Raw genomic sequence first — 22,888 nt, 5'->3', positions numbered from 1 at the left:
AATATAATAATATGGTAACAAATCTGGTTAAATGTCACCCCATCCTCTTTTGAGTCTCTAGCTGTCACGGCCACCATAATATGTCACAGTTACGTCAGTGCCAGAATTTGCATGCAGTCTAACACAACACGCATACACAAGTTTATAAATGAGACCCCTGGATGGGAATAATATACTTTATTAAATTCATGTTTTCAATACACATTTTTTTAAATCTATTTCCAGCTGCCCATAACTTGTCTGTTTTGGTGTCAGCTGACGTTCCCGGGCTTCTGAGCAAACAGGTTGAACAGGACATGCAGCACATTTTCGAACCGCATGCTCGGCATGAGAATCTGCTGGTAAGGCTCTACAAATATTTTGCTCTGAAGACTTGAACAGAACAGGAACAAACAATCTGTTTTTTTTTTGTTAATTTCACAATAAAAACTATTCCATACGTAGTTAGTTCATGTAAATATTTTATCAGGAAAAAAGGCAAATTATTTATTTATTGCAGAGAATAAACAGAAAAACAGACTGTGTACATGTATTTATACTGTTTATTCTGTATATTTTGTATTTTCATTTTTTTAATAGATGTGTCTGCACATACTTCACCAAAACAAATTCCAAGTATGTGTTTGATCATACCTGGCAATAAACCATTTCTGATTCTGATTCTGATTCACACCCCCATTGAAAAATAGTAATGAATCAATGTTAATCACTATTCCTATATCCTTATGTAAAGACAACCATTCACTTTTCATTTACCGTACTTCTGAGTACTTCCTTGATGGTCTTGATTATCTGCATTCTAATATACGTAGTGTATAATTGCAGGCCCTTAATGTAGAGGATAAATATCGACCCTTTGCATGATGCACATTTCAGTGGGGGGGTGTATGTCCATCATACACCAGAGATCCAGATTTCATTGTGGTGATTCAGAGAGTGTAGCGGCTCGTAGCCAGCGGCGGAGAAAGTCGTTGCATCGAATGTCTTCTGAGCTTGAATCAAAGCGTTACGTAGCTCCTCTGCTTTTTGTCGGCCAGCAATTTGGCTTGGCACGCCACCAAATTTTCTTTATATATTGTGTGAAAAAACAAGGAATATAAAAATCAGCGGTTAGTTTCAGAATAAACACAGTTGACATTCATTGTTTGGTTTTCTGCAAGCGGCGCTGTGTGATGCATTTTCACATCTCGTGCTTCTTTAAACCTTTATACACTCATTTCTAATCATTTCTAATAATCTTAAACTATCATTCATTCATCCAATCATTCTCATTGGGGTTGCGGGGGTATGCTGGAGCCTATCCCAGCTGACTTGGAGTGAGAGGCGGGGTACACCCTGGACAGGTTGATCTTAAACTGTTTATATTTAAATGTATGGCGGTATTTCCTAAATTTCACTTTACAGATCATCAATCAAATTTCAATATTAGTCAATGACAATACAACTGAACACAAAATTCTGTTTTTGAATTTTTTTTTACTAATCGAAAAAGAAAAATCTTAATCAACATGGCTTTATGTGGAAAAAGCGATTGACCCCCCAACATAATAACTGGTTGGGCCACCCTTAGCAGCAACAACTGCAATAAGACTTTGTGATAACTCACAACTCATCTTTGCCGAATTGTTGTACATAATTCCGTATCATTTGAGTTTTTAGGATTCAGGTCAGGACTTGGACCAGACCACTCCAAAGTCTTCATTTTGTTTTTCTTCAGCCATTCAGAGGTGGACTTGCTGGTGTGTTTTGGGTCATTGTCCTCCTGCAGAATCTTAGTTGTTTTCAGTTTGAGATTACGAACAGATTGCCGGACATTGTCCTTGAGGATTTTTTTGGTAGAGGGCAGAATTCATGGTTCCATTTATCGCAGCAAGTCTTCCAGGTCTTGAAGCAGCAAAACAACCCCACAGACCATCACACTACCACCACCATATTTTACTGTTGGTATGATGTTGTTTTTCTGAAATCCTTTTCTGAATTCTGAAAATGTGATGGGACACACACCTTCCAAAAACCATAGAGTACTGACATTAACTGAGGCAAGGGATGTTGTTGTGGGGTCTTTTGCGACCTCTTGGATGAGTCATCACTGCGCTCTTGGGGTAATTTTGGTTGGCCGGGAAGGTGTACCATTGTTCTATGTATTCTTAATTTGTAAATAATGGCTCTCACTGTGGTCTGCTGGAGTCCTAAAGCTTTAGAAACGGCTTCTACTGCCAGACTGATGGAGATCAATGGTCTAAATGAAGTTACTGTATGTTCCCTTTTCACACAAGGCCATGGAGATTTGGATTTTTATCATTGATTAATACTTTCTTCCTGATTCTTTGTATTGCGTTGGTATCGGAGAAATCGTCAATGATCAAATATTTTAAAAGGTCTCACATTGTTTTAAAAAGCAAGTGCAATATTTTTTGTTGCTGTGCTGAACTCTTAGCATCAAGAAGGACGATGGATGAAGACAATGAAATGAACGAACAGAGGGTCCGTACGACAGTTTCCGCGCCCCTCTAGAAAGTGAAAGTCGATTTTTTTGTAGAAGTTTGTGTGAGTCTGTCAGCCTCCTATCATATCAAGCACGTCGTCTATGAAAATGCACCAAGCTCAGACTGAATGTAAATGCGTAATAATAATATCGAACAGGCTGTAGTCAACTTCTTACCTGACATAAACAATCCCAGGAGGTCTTGTTTGGAATGTCACATACGGGTCAATGATATTTGCAGTGGCCGTGCCATTGGGAACGACCCAGGACAAGAACCCATTGTGTTCACCTTCAGTGACTGTGATCAGCGCAGGCCATGTGTTCGGTATTGAGTAACCTGGGTAAGAAGATGGCATAAAGGCGTAAAGTTATAATTCATTTTTTTACAACTCTAATTTGATACAAAATGATTTCATATTTTTATACCTACCTGCATCTCTCAGTTTCTCAGAGAAGATCTTTAACTTTAAATTTGCAGCTACTGCAGACGCAAGGTCACCTGATACAATTTTGGTGGTAATCCAAAGCGTCCTATCATATAAACGTGTGTCAAAATGCTGTGGACAAAACAGATTCATGAACCATTTTCAAATTGCTTTTGTCGATGTGAACTGTTCCAGATTCAACGGGCGACTTACAGAGTTTGCCTCAAGCAAATGGAATTGAAGGCATGGTTTGATGGGACACGCGTCTGGAACTGTCTGTGCTTTACAAAGGGAATCCAGAACCAGGACTAAGAGCACAAACACAGACCGGTGCATCCTCTAGTGCTGTTGTAGTCCACAATCTAGACTAAGACACACAGTCACCAGTCGGTCAAGTCCCAGACACGCCCACAGATACTGTAGTTTTTGTAAAAAAAAAAAACAAAAAAAACACAGATAACACAGAAGCTCAAAATAAAAAGTGGCAAATCTAGATTTGATTCACAGAGATTTCACAAAAAATATTTTTTTTTATTGAATGCTTCATTATAATTAAGGCAGAGCTCATAGTATTCTAATGGTATTGCCATTTACCAGTGGACCACAAAGAAAGCACAATATCAAATTAAACCTGCAAGCAGTGTTGCACCCATCAATGAGACTCAGGGTTCAAGTAAAGGTTTTTTGTCACTTCGTGTTGTTGCTGTGTGGTACTGTGACAAATTTGAAGTGACCAATACGTATCAAATATATTTTTTTTATGACCAAAAAGCCATCATAATGATTAAGAAGTGTAAATTTTAGAAGAATAAAAATGACATTAATATTCTATAATTTGATATTGTCACATGGGAACCCAAATTCAAAGACACTTCCGTGAAACAAAAAAGTTTTTAAACCAATGTAGTCCAATGGGGGTAATGATTACACCGGACGAAAAGTCGAAACCAAAAACTGAGCTACCCAAAGTAGCAGTAAACTGCTAGCAGGAAACACAGAGAGCAAAAGACACTGTGGATAAAAGGTCACGCAAGCAAAACCAAGAAACAAACAGAAATCACCGTAAAACTAACTTGTACTTACAAGAAACGTTGCTAAAAGCCAGAAATGACATAAAGGGCTAACACGTCGCATGTAGGACAAGGTCGGTTGAGGTAAGATCTGGCGACGAGGCGCAAGAAGGTCAGGAACAAGATTGGCAGGAGGTGTGTGGGAGTGAGTGGCCCGCCTCCTGATAGCCAAAGGTGCACTGCAGAGCAACAACACAGATCCTGACACATATTTATTTAAGGATATTATATTTGTTTGAATTTTATTAAAGGGGCTCATGAAAAAACTTCTTACTTTTCATACTATGGATTTTTTTTTTTACAGACAGTCTGCAGTCAGTCTACTGCGCAGAAATTAGCACATCACATGCTCAACCTCTGTGCATGTCTTGTGTTTTTTGTTTTTTTTTGCAAGTAGACCAACCAAAGGAGCCTGTTCAACCAGTTTTGACGTAGGCATGAAAGAAACATTGCATCTTCTTACTCCTTCTTGGGCATGTGGAATTGTGAATTGTAATACAGTAAAGTCTCGTTATATCGATATCGGTTAAAACGAATTACTACTTATTACAATACTATTTTCATTTCCCGGCAAATTTCTAGTCTTTTATGATACAATTAGCTCCGTTAGTACGATACCCGGTTATTATGATAATCCGGTTACTACGATGCCCTTTTCATCTCCCGCCAGCCAATTTGGTCTGCTTATATCGATACAAAAGCAGCTTAAATCAATCTTTGCTTAAGGATTTCAATACCAAAAAAGAACACGGCCAACGGCTGCTTCCAGTCAACTTTATTTTTCACACTTCCACCACCAGAGTGCAGCACACACAGCGGAAAACACCCGTCCCTCGCGCCTACCCCTGCGGGTGGCAACACCTTCCCTATCGATAGTTCCGGGGTGAATTATGTTCCGGGGTGAATTATGTCCCGGTAACCGGTAATCACTACAGCGTAAGTTTATTTTTATTTACTGTAGTACAAAATTTATTGTAGTACAAAAAGCATGCTAGATACGCAACTCAAGGAGAAAATTACATGCCATATCAAAGATCCGCCCACTTTTAATGCAGTTCGGCGCAGGATCGGATATATGGATAGTCCGGTTATATCGGTATTTTTTCCGACTCCCGAGAATATCGATATAACGAGACTTTACTGTATGTGATGTATTCTAATGTAACTTGTAAGTTGTATGTTCAAAATAAAGACATATAAATAAAGATCTTTGAAGAAATAAGTAGGGATGAGCCGTATTCTCGTTAAAATAGATCCGGAACTCAGTGGATCCTCATTCGTGTCCTTGGTGCAATTCTTCAATCTTCAGCTCACCCCTATTTTTGTTTGTAGCTAAAATTACTTGAAAAACATGTTCCGTAACGTGCGGTCTGCAGACACCCAACAACCCAATTGCTGCTTTTTATCCTTGCAATGTGATCTGTTTTATTCCATGAAGTCATCATAAAACAGGCGTGCTACCTACAATATAAGAATATTGTAGATTAACTTGCATTGACTGGCAACAACTTTAGGAACACTTGCACAGTAGCACAAGAGTGGCATCAAGCATCCTGCATGTATATGGCTGACATAAGGGTGCTAAAATATTACACCACTCTCAATACGTTGCAGTATGCACCTTTGCAATCCTAAAAGTGTTTCATAACGTTCACGGTTACATGGTTACTTTTCACAAGACAGCAGCAGGCACGATCGTGCATCAGTCACAGACAGTGGTTTTTTTTTTCATCTACTTGCCTCGCCTGATTTGGCTGGTGATACCAAGTCAGTTGCAAAACTGCTTGTAGTACTGAGCACGGTGCTTTTCAGGAAAATACAGTCGACTGAAGGCTGAAAGATTATTTCCCTGTTTGCATGAATCACCAACTTCACACAGCTCATTAAAATTTATTAAATAATAAATCTCAAGAAACACTCAGAGACATACACAGTTTATGACCCACCCACTCGGACCCACAGATCATTTAGATGGGTGAACAGATACAGATACGATAGCGGCGTACGAAGCCTCAACTGTTTTCAAACATCAGACAAAGTGAAAATATCTTTCCCAGTTTTTAAGCTTTTGTTCTGGAGTGTTTATTATATATATATATATATCTAAAAAGTGATGCTTATCTGTGGTTGTGGTGGAACACAAAAGGCTTGCAAATATCTGCGCAGCTCTCTTATTAATTGGTTCCAGACCCAACTGTGATATGCGAATTTCTGCAAAGTCGGATAGAAAGTTTTAAACACGAGTCTTCTAGGTACGGTGTTCTTGATTAAAGATGGGAAAGCACAGCAGAGGATCCAAACCACTGTCAGTTTGTATCTGTTCCAAACCAGTTCCTCCATCAATATTGCTCTACCATTACTCATGCTTGCGCACTCTTTTGTCACATGCACAAACAAAACCTCAAAAGGCATCTTTGTTCTCGCCCTGTGTGGAGAGGGTGAAAAGTAAACAAGCGTTCTTTTGGAACAGATAGAAAAAACTGGCGTGAATATGAGGTAGGAGGAGAAGTTGAGGGGGGCTACATTGAAGCAATAATGCTAAACACACCTTCCTGTTTTGACATGAGTTATTTCTCACCGCAATCAGCAATCTAGATCCTGCTTCTGGTCGAATTTCGGTTATGTGGAACATAGTTCTGGTTCGACGGTGGGAGTTTGGCTTCTCAAAACAATATGCGTTCAAATGAGTAAAACATTTGCATGACAAAAAATCAGACCTCAGTGTTTCTTTGTCTTTTGTATCACTACATGCCATCGCCTGTCCATCGTTGTGTATATGTGCCACAGTTTTCATTCATGCATGTAAACACTGTGGAACACATGCAACTTTTACGACAATTAAAAGAATCGGAATCAAGAATTGTTAGAAACAAGAATCAGAACCGGATTCAAATAATACCAGACCCTACCGAAGAACGAGCCTCAATTTTTCACTTGCCTGCTATTATAATTATTTCAGGAAGAGATTATTTATTGTTTAGCCAATGCACAACTTACTAGCAAATGGTTTGACCCCAGTCTTGACATCAACTGTATTTTCAGGACCACCTGAACTAACACAGATGGAACGTGTGAAAACACGGCGTAACTCAAAAGTGTTGACAGTTGATGAAATTCTCTGCATTTAATAAGTTCATTGGATATTCATTGTTAGCCATACTATGAGGGTATTCAGTTTATATCTTCTCATTTCATCCCAAAGTCAGTTTTCATTGTTGGCTTATATGTATGTATTTATCTCAACAGTAATAAAAGGCATTGCAACTGTTTAAATGCACTTATAGGTACTTTCACATATGCATAATGCAGTACTGAATAGCATAAAAAGTAAATGATGTGCAATGTGATTCAATATGATCTGCCATACAACGCAGTAGTATACAGTAGAGATGTATCTAATGTATGTTCTTATGAACCGGTATATATTTACATTGTGAAAAGTAATTTTGTTTTCAGTCAAAACTTTAAATCTTATTTATTTGCTTGATTCTAACCTTTTACACCCTAAAGCCATAAATCACACAAGTACCAAACCCAAACTGTTAACTACTTCAAGGTACGAGCAACTGTGTGTGTTTTTTGGAGGCATCTGTTATAGAGGTACTGGTGATAAAGCTACAAAAAAAAAAAAAAGTTTAATAGTTTGTTTGCATTAAGAGTAAGTTGTGTAATCCAGACCAGATGAGAGCTGTCAGGAAGTGAGAGTACGTGTGTGTCCAATAGGAGGACCAGATGTCCGCTTTTCCAGAGAGAATTTGGTACATAGAGAAATTGTCATTGTTACCATATTTTCTCTTCTGCTGCACTTCTGCAACCAATCAATTACTCTTCATGCACTCACTCAGGACAGACAGTATATATGCACAATATTATACACACCCACTAAAAAAAAAAATTATTGCATGGATTAAAATCAGCTTTTGAACATGCATGGAAGCACCTCCATCAAAGCAAGTACAGTACATATGAATGGAGGAAACCAGACTTTTTTTTGTTGTTCTGTGCAAATTGCTAGCCATCCAGAACAATATGTTCATCCTAAATTGAACAGAGGGTAAAAGTTGTGTATTTGTTCTGCATAACTACTTCAACAGACACATTGTTGATAGCACAATGTGGCTTGCAGAAGTCCTTCTCATGACGCATCCTAATAGTCATTGTTGTCATCTGCTTTTCGCCATATCCACAAGAGTCATCGCATTTTAAATCTGAAACGTTAGTCAACTGCACAGCTGCACATACAACATGTACTGGAATGTTCCATTCATTCATGTCTGCATTTGTTTTTACCGATTTGCAACTTGCAGCCAAGATAGCGTTGACAGGTCTGGCGAGAGAAACAAACAACTATCTCTCTGGGAAAAAAAAAAGTCCAAAACAACAGGGAAAATGGGAATTTGCAAGCGAGTTTCCAAAGAAACAGACTAAAGTCGTGTATAATAAGCGAACCTGTCAACGTTGAGGGGATGTGCCAATAATCACATTGGAGATGTGTTTGTAAACTGGTACTGGGGTGTGTCTTTTTCTTTTGGCATTAATGTACTAAAGTTAAGGCCCTGTTTACATAGATTTTTGTATTTTTTGACAGGCTGAAAAAAAACTAAAAATAAATCACTGAGTAACAACAATATTATACACAAAGCACTTTGAACACACATGCATACAAAACCACACGACAACAGGCGGAAGAAAGTTTAAGAATAAGAAGAATTACATTTCCATGTGGCTGAGAGGCTAAAATGATAAAATAATTTGCTGTTTTGACTTAAAAACCATGTGGATAGCACCTTATTTATTTATTTATTTATTTTGCCATTTGCTGATGTCCTTGGAACATAACCCCCATGAAAGATGGGGATCTACTCTGCCTGTTATTTTGATTAGAATTATTAATCTTGCAGCTAATAGCAGTTAGCAAGTAATAAAGTATAATATTAGTCTGTAAGTGATGTTGTTTGGTCTGGAGACGGTGCCACTGAGGAAAAGACAGGAACCAGAACTGCAGGTAGCAGAGATGAGGATGCTGAGGTTCTCATTGGGAGTGACCAGGATGGATAGGATCAGGAAGGAGTACATCAGAGGGACATTACATGATGGTTGGGACATGTCCAGAGGAGAGATGGTGAATATATTGGTCAAAGAATGCTGCCAGGTAGGAGGCGTAGAGGAAGACCAAAGAGTGTTAGTGAAGGCGGACATGAGAGAGACAGATTCAGAAGACAGGGTTGGATGGAGGTGATTGATTTGCTGCGGCGACCCCTGAAGGGAAAAGCCCAAAGAGAAAAAAGAAGAAGATTAGTCTGTAACTTGAAGTCAATGAACTAAAGCATTATCATTGAAATACGGTTTCTGCTTGAGTTGTGTAACAGGATAGTAATTGACAGTAAAAAGACACGGCTCTAAAACTGCGGCGTTTTTCTCATTCCCCTACTTTTCCCATCTTTTCATGCTCTGATGCTTTTCATCCTCTCAGATGGGGACCGCTGTCTGTTTTTCAAGATCCAAGCAATAGTTCCCTGTAGGATGGGGGCCATGATATTTACCAGATGTGTACTATGCATGTGCTCTGGAGTGTGCCAGTGGAGTTTCCAGTGATCTGCTCTTGGATGTGCCAATATGCCTATCAGTGATACAGTAATTTGAAATGCAACAGGTTGGAGATCACCATAGAAACTGCAAACTGCATTTGTTTGGACGTAAATGCAGTACATGCGTGAATGTGCCGTTTGCCCTGCCAAGCAGCTTTCCGCTCCGTTTTCTTAAACCAGACCCCAACCATCCTTCATTTATTTATTAACTAAGCCAGTCCTTTGGCAAGCCCATAAAAGCCTCCATAAGTGCCCTGCAGTTCTTTCTAAACACTCCAGAAAGTTTACCTCATGCGTTACCTCAGATCCACATAGGATCTGCCTTTCAAACCACCATCGACAATCGAGATAGCGAACACCCGCGACCCACTAATAAGGCTGATTGAGTGGTAGGCAGACTCAAAGGCAGCCAGTACTTTTCACTGCGTTATAAGACAAGAATACTTCAATTTAGCCATACTTTTGCCGTTGCTATGATAAAAGGACCCAAATTATCCAAACCATAAAGCATTCCAGAATCCTGTCATTGAGGTATCATTGTACTAGTACGATACTTTTGTGTAGAGAGTTCTGACACAGAAAGGTTTATATACTGACAGTCATTATTATCATTATATGTTGTGGATTTGCAGTACTCGGGTACTTGAGATAATAATGAGTTGTCATATTGTCCCAATTCATTGCACATGGTTTGGTGTCTGTGCCAAAGTGGACAGATACTCAGTTGGTGTCTTCATCATTCGAGGATTGGACGCCTATATAAAGACCAAAAAAGGCCAGCATTGTTAATCCAGTGAACTGCTTTTCAACTGTTCTGGTCTTCTGCGTTTTCCTGGATGCCTCCCTGAGGGGATGTTCAGGGACCATTGTTTGGTGTCTGTGCAAAAGTGGACAGATACTCAGTTGGTGTCTTGATCATTCGAGGATTGGACGCTAATATATAGGCCAAAAAAGGCCAGCATTGATAGTCCAGTGAACTGCTGTTCAACTGTTCTGGTCTTCTGCGTTCTCCTGGATGCCTCCGTGGGGGGATGTTCAGGGACCATGGTTTTGTGTCTGTGCAAAATGGACAGATACTCAGTTGGTGTCTTGATCATTCGAGGATTGGACGCTAATATATAGGCCAAAAAAGGCCAGCATTGTTAATCCAGTGAACTGCTTTTCAACTGTTCTGGTCTTCTGCGTTCTCCTGGATGCCTCCCTGAGGGGATGTTCAGGGACCATTGTTTGGTGTCTGTGCAAAAGTGGACAGATACTCAGTTGGTGTCTTGATCATTCGAGGATTGGACGCTAATATATAGGCCAAAAAAGGCCAGCATTGATAGTCCAGTGAACTGCTGTTCAACTGTTCTGGTCTTCTGCGTTCTCCTGGATGCCTCCGTGGGGGGATGTTCAGGGACCATGGTTTTGTGTCTGTGCAAAATGGACAGATACTCAGTTGGTGTCTTCATCATTCGAGGATTGGACGCTAATATATAGGCCAAAAAAGGCCAGCATTGTTAATCCAGTGAACTGCTTTTCAACTGTTCTGGTCTTCTGCGTTCTCCTGGATGCCTCCCTGAGAGGATGTTCAGGGACCATGGTTTGGTGTCTGTGCAAAAGTGGACAGATACTCAGTTGGTGTCTTGATCATTCAAAGATTGGACGCTAATATAAAGGCCAAAAAAAGGCCAGCATTGATAGTCCAGTGAACTGCTGTTCAACTGTTCTGGTCTTCTGCGTTCTCCCGGATGCCCCCCTGGGGGGATGTTCAGGGACCATGGTTTGGTGTCTGTGCAAAATGGATAGATATTCAGTTGGTGTCTTGATCATTCGAGGATTGGACGCCTATATAAAGGCCAAAAAAAGGCCAGCATTGATAGTCCAGTGAACAGCTTTTCAACTGTTCTGGTCTTCTGCGTTCTCCTGGATGCCTCCCTCGGGGGATGTTCAGGGACCATGGTTTGGTGTCTGTGCAAAATGGACAGATACTCAGTTGGTGTCTTGATCATTCGAGGATTGGCCTATATAAAAGCCAAAAAAGGCCAGCATTGATAGTCCAGTGAACTGCTGTTCAACTGTTCTGGTCTTCTGCGTTTTCCTGAATGCCTACCTGGGCGGATGTTCAGGGAATGCCCATCCGGCCTCGGGGAAGACCCAGGACATGTTGGAAAGACTGGCTGGATGAAGCAGCAGGGGAGAGGGAATTCTGAGCTTCTCATTTTAGACCCTTCAACCTGACCTCAGGTAAGCAGAAGAGGATGGATTGATGGATAAAAGACAATGGAAATTCAGGTTTTTTCCATTCATGTGATTTGGAGTCTATTCCAGCTGACTTTGGGTCAGGGAAAGGTCAGAGTCAAGTTGTGTCATGAAGGTTTAAAACTTATGAGCTATGGTAGAGTACATGGCAGTTATTACAGTACATTGATGAGAGGGGAAAGCAGTTAACAGAGGGAACTGGCAGCAGTACAATCAAACCGTGTGAGTGTTTTGACAATAAAGTGACAGAACATTACTTGTGTCTTTGGCTGTACTCCAAACAGGTTGTTGTCTGTACTGGAGGATTAGGTGTCTCTCAGCACCTTAAGCTGACTGGCAAATGTGACAAAGAGATAAAACTGCCATGGCTGCACGTATCCAGGCCTGTTTAAGGTGTTGCAACCGCTATTAACACCAAAGCCAATCAGGCTGAACCATGACACAAGTACCGTATCTGACATGTTTTAACACAAACAATAAATCGGGGATAACCAACTGGCAGACTGTGTTCAGACCCTGGAACTATCATCAATAAATTATGTAGTAAGTATATGACGCTTTGGCCTCTATTTTGACTGGTACATGTATTAATCTATTTGAATATCAGTGGAATACCGCCCTGTCGTTGATACATGCATAGCAATCTGAACGACACACGGAGTATTCACTCAGTGTACAATAAATGGCACAGAAAAGATCTATCAAGGACAATATACTGTATATAAGTATGAGGCACATATCCAATAGGCAAACAGAATAACCTGTTTGGGCTGACCGAATACCACATGGCAATGTTGTAGAGCTGTATCGGTATTACCTTATTTTCGTAATAATAAGGTAATGGACCCTCGCCTCCTCAATAAGTCGACAGTACAGTAATCCGTCATATTATACATTTTTTTCCCAAAATCTATTAATAAAATATATTAATTAAAATATAATAATAATATAATTAAATATATTAATTAAAATATAATTAATATAATAATATATATATAATTATAATATAATATAATTAAAATATTTTGAGGGAAAAAAAGGCAAATTTAAGTCCTTTATACGTATTTTCTGCTTATATTTTTCAGTTAAAAAATTAACTAAAATACAAATAACGGTGTGATGATACGTAGTATTCTAGGCTTTTCAAAAGGCTTCATTAAAGTTACTGTAATGTTTGGAGAAACACACCTGATGTAATGGACCTCGCTAGTACTGAAGATGTCCGTGTAGATATGAATGTAAAACTAGCCAAATAGCCAAATAGCTGACATGTCAAATATAGCGTACCGACTAGCATCCCGTCTGCTTATTAGTCAAGTCATGAAGTTCCTCCTGATTGGTCGGTGAAAATAGCGGTGAAAAGTTGAACTTTTTTCAAATTTCTCGGATCGTGTCGCAAGCTAGCGTATGCACGATGACATGTACGAACACAAACATTGACATGCACGAATTTCGCGTGTTGCTTGGCCGGATGTTGACAAGCAAAATTCCCCCTTTGGAGCAGGTTCCATTGACAATGAATGGAGTAGAGGCCATGTCGCCCATCACTGGTGTCTATGGAAATACAGGAGCTATGAAGTACTGAAACTGTATTATGTAGTCATCACCTGCTGCTACCATGGAAATTGCCATAGTACTGTTTCCATAATGGAATATTTCCAAAAGATCCAATTTAGAATATTCTGTGCACATAATATAAATTAGATTTAAATGAAATGTGATCCAGTAAAAGTGGAAGAGGAAAGTGCACAAACTTTTTTATCTTTTATAAAGGAGATATAGAATATGGTTAACAACATGGGACAGTAAATATGACTAAAGCATTAAGGAAGTAAATATTCTAATGATTTCGCTATTGTGTATAACTTTTTATAAATCTCCCACATCTGGCATACAATCATAAACGCCTCAAATTATCCGCAAGAATTATTTGTCATTGTTTCTGGATGCTGGGTCAGAGAGAAAGGAGAAGAAAAATACTCTCCAGTGAGTCTCTAGCTCCCCCAGTGGGTCAGTTACGGCTACAACCGAAGCCACCAAATCCGTTCTTCATGTTTTTTTTATCTGACAAGCCATTAAACCATAATGGAGAGCAGATGCCCTGGAGATGGAGAGCTAACCGTAACACCCACCCACGCACACGTACACACACTAAAACACACACACATCTGCAGCATGGATAGAGAACTAGGTCTAATTACATAACACTTGCCTTACTCACCATGGAACACTAGCGATCACCCCAGTTTTTCCTAAATCAAAAGATGCTGGACTGATGCACACAAACACGCTGACGTAATCACAAGGATGTGTCGATAAAAACACTTTTCCATTGATCACATGTTGAAAAGGACAAATCACTCATTCACATATTCAACACGGTGATGTAGCAAGGAAAAAAAAGTGACTTTCCGGGAGAGAAACACCTCAGGACACGGATTAGCGCATCAAGAAAAGAAACCCCAAAAAGAGGCGGAAATGTGCAATGTCACTGGAATTGAACCACCAGTGTGCCAAGAAAAACAGTCAAAAAAACGAGCAATACAGCAGGAAGCAAAAGAGAAACAGACAGGAATGGAAAGAGTCGAATGAGGTGAACGCAGAAATGATGAAGGACAGACAGGAAAGACGAATCAGGAAAGCGGTGAGAAATGAATGGCCGTCAGCATGGAGGTCAACATTCCTTGTGATGATGATGTTGGTAATAGATGATGATGATGACGAAGGGCCAACTTTGTAGGGAAAGGGTCAAAACAGTCACTCGTTGACATGGAAACGGACATTGTTATGAGTACACTTTGTCCCTTGATGTCATCCTGCTGCTTTTTTCCTCGACCGCATGGTATCCATATGCTGGATTTACACCGCTGGTTCTCAAATATTTTCTGTCATGCCACCCAATGGGAGCCAGAAATGTTTTCGTACCCCCCCGCCCCCAATTTGAAATACTATTTATATTCTATTTATTTGTCTGAAGGCAACAAAATGGAGAGCAGTGAAGCTTTCAGCTTGCAGAGTACCACAAATTCCTCCATGTTGGCAGGTCTGTTCACCGTGGAGTAATACCAGTTGAAATATTCAGATATTATGTTTTTATTTTCGGGCGGCACGGTGGTCGAGTGGTTAGACCTCACAGCTAGGAGACCCGGGTTCAATTCCAACCTCGGCCATCTCTGTGTGGAGTTTGCATGTTCTCCCTGTTTCCTCCCACATTCCAAAAACATGCTAGGTTAACTCCAAATTTTCCATAGGTATGAATGTGAGTGTGAATGGTTGTTTGTCTATATGTGCCCTGTGATTGGCGGGCGACCAGTCCAGGGTGTACCCCGCCTCTCGCCCAAAGACTAAGGCTAGGCTCCAGCACCCTCGTGAGGAAAAAGCGGTAGCAAATGAATGAATGTTTCTTTTCGGTCACTTATGGTCATGAGGCTGCGACGATATGGTGACGTCATTGTTTTCAGAAAGTCGTGTTGTGCTTCTCCGCATGGCGATGACAAGGCGCCGTGGTCAGATTTTCCCACTTTGGGAGACGTTTTCAAAACTGTTTCAGGGAACCCAGAAGGTGGATTCCATGTTGAAATACCATTTCGACCTGAAAAGTTTGGTGGACAGACCCAAAACCATTACCATTTAGAACCTTAGAGGTAAGCTAATCAATTGTAAGATCACCCTGTGTGGGTTCAAATCTTTAGTCAATTGGATAATCAACCACGTGTGGTACTCTTAAGAAGACTATTTAGAGAATCGTAGTAAAGTACACTGAGCCCAAACATGCCGACTGTACAGTATGTGCAGTGCTCAAGAGTCAAGAAAGTCGGTGTTGTGTGCGCTGGTGCTTCGACGCAAAACGATAATCCGGCTTTCAGAGACTGAACTCAGAACGTGAAGAGCAGCAACACATGCAAACTTATTCAAAATGTTCAAAATGCGTGCAGGGAATGTACCATGCGTACATGTTGGCAGTTCTGCATGCAGTAACTGAAAGTACAGTAAGCTATAGATCAACCAAGTTCACAAATCTACATAGTCCTGTGAAAAAAAATAGGACACCACATAGTGTAAGTCGTCTACTACACATAAAAGAGAACATTATGTACTCCTACTCTTATTATTTTTCACTCAAATACACCACACATTGATGCTTATTTTTTCATCAGACCCCAATTTTAACCAATAAATTGCATTGTCTTGAATCACCCCAAAATTTTATACATGCCTTTTATACTGTATAAGGGACTGACCGGCTTGTAAAACCTCCTTGCCCATTGGTCACTGGCCATTTGTCCAATGATTATCAATCTTTGTGATTATTTGTATTGCATGATAGCAGGTCATCCATTGCAGTTACAATTTGCAACTCTATGAAAATAATTGCATACTACAAGGTTTCCTAATTCATTCACGATTGAAACTATTAAGAACTACATTGACTGTGATTTACGTTGACCTGCAGTTGGTGAAAACAAGAGCAAACCTGCTTCACGCATGAATTACAAATACATGACTGGATTCGTCTGTGTTATCAGGAAGGTTGATTTCTCTTAGCCGGTATTACTATTCATGTTATGACAAGCTGGAGAGAAAGTGTGTCAAGTACACAACTTAGTGTCTATTTTAAATTATCATTAAAGAGAATTTTGGGAGAGGAAAGTTGCCCTCTTTTGCACAAAGAACGGATACAAATACCGAGGCACCAACAGTACCATGGGTTTTTTACAGAAAAAAAACACAGTATTTGGGTTGAAATTTGGATTTTTTACACAAATCCAAATTTTAACACCACGCAGTTATGGATTAAAAGCACGGACAACATGAGTCAACATTTGAAAAACGACACATTCATATTCATCTTAAGCAATCTACTTGAAGTATAGCCAACGGATATTTTCAGGCAAATGTCAACTTCAGTTTTGAACCTTATACCGTTGGTTTTGGAGCAACCATTTGTGGCATAATGGAAGCTGATAATTGATTCCACTAATTTGAAATTGTTAGTACAATGTACAATGGAGGTTCGAGTCTGTCACTGTCACCAATCGGGGAGGATTTTATGGGGGTTAAAGTTCAAATGCAGTTTCCATAAAAACGGAGGATTTGTTTGATCTCGATTATTTGCTTAACCAAGTTGCGGGAGGTGTGGTGAGACACTTGAGCAGTTATAAAAATGTGAAAAAAAGAACACTTTCTTCGACTTCTACCATTCTTAAAATGGACTACATGCATGTTCTGAGGTTCTCTATAGAGTACCTCAGACATCTTTGAATAAAATCATTAAAAAAATATATTTGAAATGTTTTATTTGACATTCAATTTGGTCACCAGGGGGGTCGACATGTATTTATTTAAAATATATACAGTGGAACATTGTTTTGTGTACAATTTTTTTGTTGATGTAAAAAATGTAACACATAAATTTGTCTCAGTTTGCATACATTTTCTGGTTAGTGTAAAATATGGTGTGTGTTTTATCGCGCTTTGACCTGTTATGATAGTACAGATAAAAAGTAGAACATTTTGCAGTAGAAAATGACCCGTTCCTGTGTACTTCAGAATTCTTCCTTCTCGCACTTCCAACCCAGCAAGATGTCTTTCATGCCATTCATGCCGCACAATGAAGCAAGTATGACTCCACACTTCACTTCCCTTGACATTAGCACTGCATTGTGGGACGCAGTGGGAGCAGACGCTGGGTCAGAGGAAAACTTTACTTGCAGGCTTTGCACTCACACACAACATTTTGCAGTTGAGAAAGCAAAGACAAAGGCAGCAGTGATAAAAGTCTACAGTATGTTGACCTTTTGCATACTCCGTTGTTATCGCTTCTTATCAACTTTAGCATCTCTTGGCGGTGCCGTAAACCATCGTCACTTAGCACTTAAAAATCACAGTGTTTCATGGTTCAATACAGCCTATTATTTACTTTAAAAATGCATATTTAAGTACATTTTATGTATTTTGGCCTAAATTGAGTTCAGTTAAGAAGACGCATTCAAAGATGTAGTATTCTACAGTGGTCACTAGGTGTCAGTAATGTTTGGTGAAAAACTGATATCAAACTTGATGGCCAAAACAACAGGCTTTTATTGCAGTGCAGGTTTTAATTATCTCACAAAAGACACAATAATCTCTAACAAAGCCATAACCCACGGCGAGCTGAAACTCAACTCTGAACCCTTGACCGCACTTCCTGTCCTAAACAGTTTTTATGTTCTAACTATGAAAATACTCAATTTATTAATCCTATATATTGACTAAGATGAAGCCAATTTTTGTCTAAAGCTACTTTCACACTGAATGTTATGATGCCCAATTTTTTTTGGTCAAATACGATCTTTTTCGATAGCTGTTCACATCACCAAAAATATGCAACCTTTATTTGTGTAAAAAGTGAACACAATGCATCTGGCAAGTGATGTGGACGCTAACCAGGCAGCGACGTCAAATGCGCGTGACCGTGTTTACAGAAGGAAGCTTGTCCTCAATTTGTGGTCTCTCCTGGTGCATTTGGAGGAATCTTGTGCAACCGGAGTCAACATTTTCGTAACCAAATGATTGTGCGTAGGAGGTTAAGAAAAACGAGGGCAAGACTTTTGGTTCTGGTAGTTTGAAACTTTTGTTTTGAGGAGTGTGTGGGTGGATGTCGGAGCCAAAAATGGTGGGACATTGATATAAACTGATTTTCTGACACTGATTTTAAAGTAATTTTCGGATGACCGGAAGAAGTTTTGCCTCCATCTGTTCGTACTTTTCCCCAACTCGTAAAGGCAAAACATTCCTTTGATTTTCATTCAGACTGCAGTTGCATCCAATACATTCATTCATTCATTCATTTTCTACCCACTCTGGACTGGTGGCCAGCCAATCACAGGGCACATATAGGCAAACAACCATTCACACTCACATTCATACCTATGGACAAGTTGGAGTTAACCTAGCATGTTTTGGAAAGGAGGTGGGAGGAAACCGGAGTACAACAAAACATGCAAACTCCACACAGAGATAGCCAAGGGTGGGATTGAACCCGGGTCTCCTAGCTGTGTGCTAGGTCTGCACGCTAACCACTCGACCACCGTGCATCAAAGAGATTTCCTCTTGCGACCTGCAAAAACATTTTAGTTCCGTCATCAATGGCGTGATCTTTGCTAGAATTGTGTATGACTGCATTCCGTTTAAGCTTGTAAGTTAGCCCATTCCAAGACTTTGGAATGTAGCCATAAGCTATTTTTGTATTATTCTAAATGTTACACATCAAAAGTTGAGAACAGTTTGGAATGTGCAGGCACATCGCAGTAAAACCGTACCGTTTTTTTTTTTTTTTTTTCAGTCAACTGCTGTTATTCAAACATTGAAGAACATTCCTACCAGATGTGCAAACCGGGCGTTGCAATTAGTCATGGTTTGATACTCATGTGGCTTCATAAGATACTATTCCAAACATCAGAGCATGATGATCAATACAGGACATTTTCCATTAAAATAAGGGAAATTATGTTTTTTCTGTAAGAGTTTCCACCAGCTCAAGAAAATACAGAAAACTGTGAAAACAGTAATTATTTCATTCAGTTCTTGTATTCATTATATCGTTCTGGCAGGCTGCAGGCCACTGACCAGGCCAGTCATTTGGTCAGCTGCGAGTTTTACAAGAACACTGCAGCCTAAGGTTGTAATTGAAAATGCATTGGTTCAATTAGAGAATTAGAGAAACCCCTCCATCAAACAGCCCGGACCAACCCTTCTCTTTGGAGTGCATATGATGCCTGCAGGTGCTGACTGCGCCGCAATTGCACCCGCCACCCATTAGAAACACACACATAAAAGCCATAATATCTTTATATCTCCTGGCCATAACCTCGCCATCCATCTCTGGCATCTACCGAATCTCCTTCTCCAAGAACAGATCAGATTGGAGTCTGAAATGATAAACACCGTTTTGAACGTTGGATGCTGTTTGGAAGGACTGTAGCTGACGCTCACATGTATATGTGTTTTAAAATAGATTATGAGCTGTTTTATTTTCCTCTTCTCCTAAATTCAATTTGCCATCGTACATGTGGTCTGTGCTGCGTATTTAACTCCATCATCCGTTCGGTCACGGTCTGTTCAGCCTCGAACATCCACATCAGTAAACCCGTGCATTTAAGACAATTAGTCAATTCCAGTAATCCTATTCATCCCAAACACAACTAACCCTGTCATTAGTTATCTCCAGCATCAGCCACAAACGGTGATGCTGCCTTTCGTTGCTTACGTTCATGCAGAGAATCATCGACTCTGGCGGCTTCATATTTTTGAAAGATGACAACCTTTCTCCGATGTATCCTATATTCAGAGTGCGGGATGGAGCTTGAAAAGCAAAACCTCAAACTTTGCTGTGGTTATGTACAGCTGTCTGGTCCACAGACAGGCTGGATTTATGTTTACTTGCAAGTCTCGAACAATTAGTGCAGCCAAAGTTGAGTGTAAAACCTGGAGTCTGTGAATCATAGTGATGACTATGTTCTAGCAAGCTCAGCTTTACTAAGACAAATGAATGCATCATTCATGTTAAGGACCTCAAACAATGCACAACGATGAGCCAATTCAAGAAACAATACAAGCAGTTGATGTTTGCTAAATACAAGGATGAAGAGTCTTGAACCAGTCATGATGTGCTATATATATCACTATATTGACACTTACTATGGTACCCATTATGGCATTGGATGCTCATATCACCGAGTACTTAGGTACAGAAAAAAATGAAAAAAAATGAAAAAAATTTAAAAATTTAAAAATTTAAAAAATTTTAAAAAAACAAACTTTGCAAAAAACAATTTAATTAATGAATTAATAAATAAAATAAATTTGCTAAATACAAGGATGAAGAGTCTTGAACCAGTCATGATGTGCTATATATATCACTATATTGACACTTACTATGGTACCCATTATGGCATTGGATGCTCATATCACCGAGTACTTAGGTACAGAAAAAAATGAAAAAAAATGAAAAAAATTTAAAAATTTAAAAATTTAAAAAATTTTAAAAAAACAAACTTTGCAAAAAACAATTTAATTAATGAATTAATAAATAAAATAAATTTGCTAAATACAAGGATGAAGAGTCTTGAACCAGTCATGATGTGCTATATATGATGTGCTTTGGTATGGAAAAAAAAAAAAAAAAAGTACCCATAGTACCCATTATGTCATTCTATGGTCATATCACCTCGTACTTCGGTATGAGGTGCATTATTAAAAAAAAAAAATGTATTACGGAAAGCAGGAAGTGAACAAATGTAACAGTTACTGATTGTAAAAGTACCAGATTGAGGGGTAGGATTTATTTTTTAATAATTTTTTTTAATTTTTTAATTCAAATAAACAAAATACTTTAAAAACAGAAGGATTTGATACAACTTAAATCAAGTCGATTCTACTGTTCATGTTTGTTGATTCATTTCCATTACAAATATTCCCAAGAGCGATGCAAATTGATTTGTTTTGCAGTCTGTACTTTATGTATATTTTTTAGTACATTTGAAAGGCAGTTGCAAACTGTCACTGTCATTTTGCCACAATCATTATGATGAAGGAGGCATGCCATGGCAATCTTCTGTGCGCTTAGAAAAAAATATTGTACCAAGGGGTTAGTAATAATACTCAGGATTCATGCAGCGGCAGCAGAATCTCGCTCTGCAAACATTATTTGGGAACAATCCTCGTGTTGATAGACAAGCTTCATACCAGTACGGTAGCCCTGTTTAAAAAAAAAAAAGAAAAACCAGCCCTGTGATCACCCATTCCCAACTTTCATCCCCATCTACAAGAGTGCTGAAAGATGAACAGATTGGAGGAAGGGAGAGCTGGAATTCCTCAAGCCCAATCACACATAAACACACCTGAGATCAGATCATCTCCTGTAAAGATAGACAGACCTGCACAACCGTCGGTCAAATTGTACTTTCCCACACACACCCTCTGCATATGTACAAATACATACCAAGCGCTGTACACAGCACTAAAGTGAACAAAAACACAATTTAAAGTAATGGTTTTATTTCATTTGAACATGCATCAGATTACAATTGAATGCATCCCATAATCAGTTCCCAGTTCCACATGTCCAAAAGGAGTAGGAAGAAGCAAAGCTTATTAAATCCTACCCCTCCATCTGGTACTTTTACAATCACTAACTGTTACATTTGTTCACTTCCTGCTTTCCATAATACAGTTTTTTTAATTTTGTAATTTTTTGTCCCGTACCGAAGTACGAGGTGATTTGAGCATCCAATGCCATAATGGGTACCATAGTAAGTGTCAATATAGTGATATATATAGCACATCATGACTGGTTCAAGACTCTTCATCCTTGTATTGAGCAAATTTATTTTATTTCTTAATTTATTTTATACATTTTTATATTTTTTCTGCTTTCCTAATATAGTTTAAGTTTCTTTTTATCATTTTTTTAATTATTATTATTTTTTTTTATATTTTTGAAAATGTTTTGTACCAAAGTAGGAGGTGATATGAGCATCCAATGCCATAATGCAGGGGTGGGCAAACTACGGCCCAGGGGCCACATCCGGCCCGCCAAGTGTTTGAATACGGCCCGCCCAATCTTTCCAAAGTATTTCATTTAAACTCAACATACAACCTGGCATCATGGCCTGAGCCAACCTTTTGATGGTTTTATCAATTTCGTTTTTTTTGACATGGTCTGTTGTTTACAAAGTGCTCCTGAAAAAAGGGACACAAGCACATAATAATAATAATAATTATCATTATTATTATTATTAGATTATTATTAGATTATTAGATTATTTACGTAATAATATAATAATTATTATTTTAATTTTATTGTAATTATTATAATATTTTATTATTTTTTAAATATTTAAATATAAATATAAAATAATAATATTATAATAATAATAATATATAATATATATAATAATAATTATAATAAAATTATAATAATTGCATGACAATTTTACAGATACAATAATACCAGGTGGACTGTTACGTGTAAAATATATAGTCTACCCCCCCGTAAATTTTGTCATATCAATGCGGCTCGCGAGTCAAAAAGTTTGC

At 38.9% G+C, this 22,888-nt stretch overlaps 1 protein-coding gene across 2 annotated transcripts; it reads right to left on the bottom strand.

The window, feature by feature from the left end:
* Positions 1–215: 215 nt before the first annotated feature.
* On the bottom strand, positions 216–4,098 carry LOC144901042 (uncharacterized). Of its 2 annotated transcripts, none has more exons than XM_078793825.1 (5): positions 3,994–4,098; positions 3,124–3,277; positions 2,916–3,042; positions 2,663–2,822; positions 216–1,066 (listed from the first exon to the last, which is right to left on the bottom strand). In XM_078793825.1, the coding sequence occupies exons 2-5, from the start codon at positions 3,244–3,246 to the stop codon at positions 895–897; spliced, it is 582 nt and encodes a 193-aa protein (XP_078649951.1). In that variant the 5' UTR covers positions 3,247–3,277; positions 3,994–4,098; the 3' UTR covers positions 216–894. The 2 variants fall into 2 exon arrangements, with proteins under 2 accessions (XP_078649951.1, XP_078649952.1); XM_078793826.1 differs by having other exon boundaries at positions 3,124–3,272.
* Positions 4,099–22,888: the final 18,790 nt, after the last annotated feature.

This window comes from Doryrhamphus excisus, linkage group LG10, assembly GCF_037039965.1.
Source record: "Doryrhamphus excisus strain RoL-2023G ecotype Guam linkage group LG10, RoL_Dexc_Guam_v1.1, whole genome shotgun sequence".
NCBI classification, from domain to species: domain Eukaryota; kingdom Metazoa; phylum Chordata; class Actinopteri; order Syngnathiformes; family Syngnathidae; genus Doryrhamphus; species Doryrhamphus excisus.
The sequence above is the reverse complement of the archived record's forward strand: the minus strand, read 5'-3'. Positions and strand labels throughout refer to the sequence as shown.

Coding starts and splice junctions, on each gene's coding strand:
- LOC144901042 (XM_078793825.1), bottom strand. CDS start 3,246: ATGCACCGGTCTGTGTTTGTGCTCTTAGTCCTGGTTCTGGATTCCCTT. Junction 2,823..2,915: donor TGAGAAACTGAGAGATGCAG/GTAGGTATAAAA, acceptor CTTCTTACCCAG/GTTACTCAATACCGAACACA. Junction 1,067..2,662: donor CCTGGGATTGTTTATGTCAG/GTAAGAAGTTGA, acceptor CAATATATAAAG/AAAATTTGGTGGCGTGCCAA.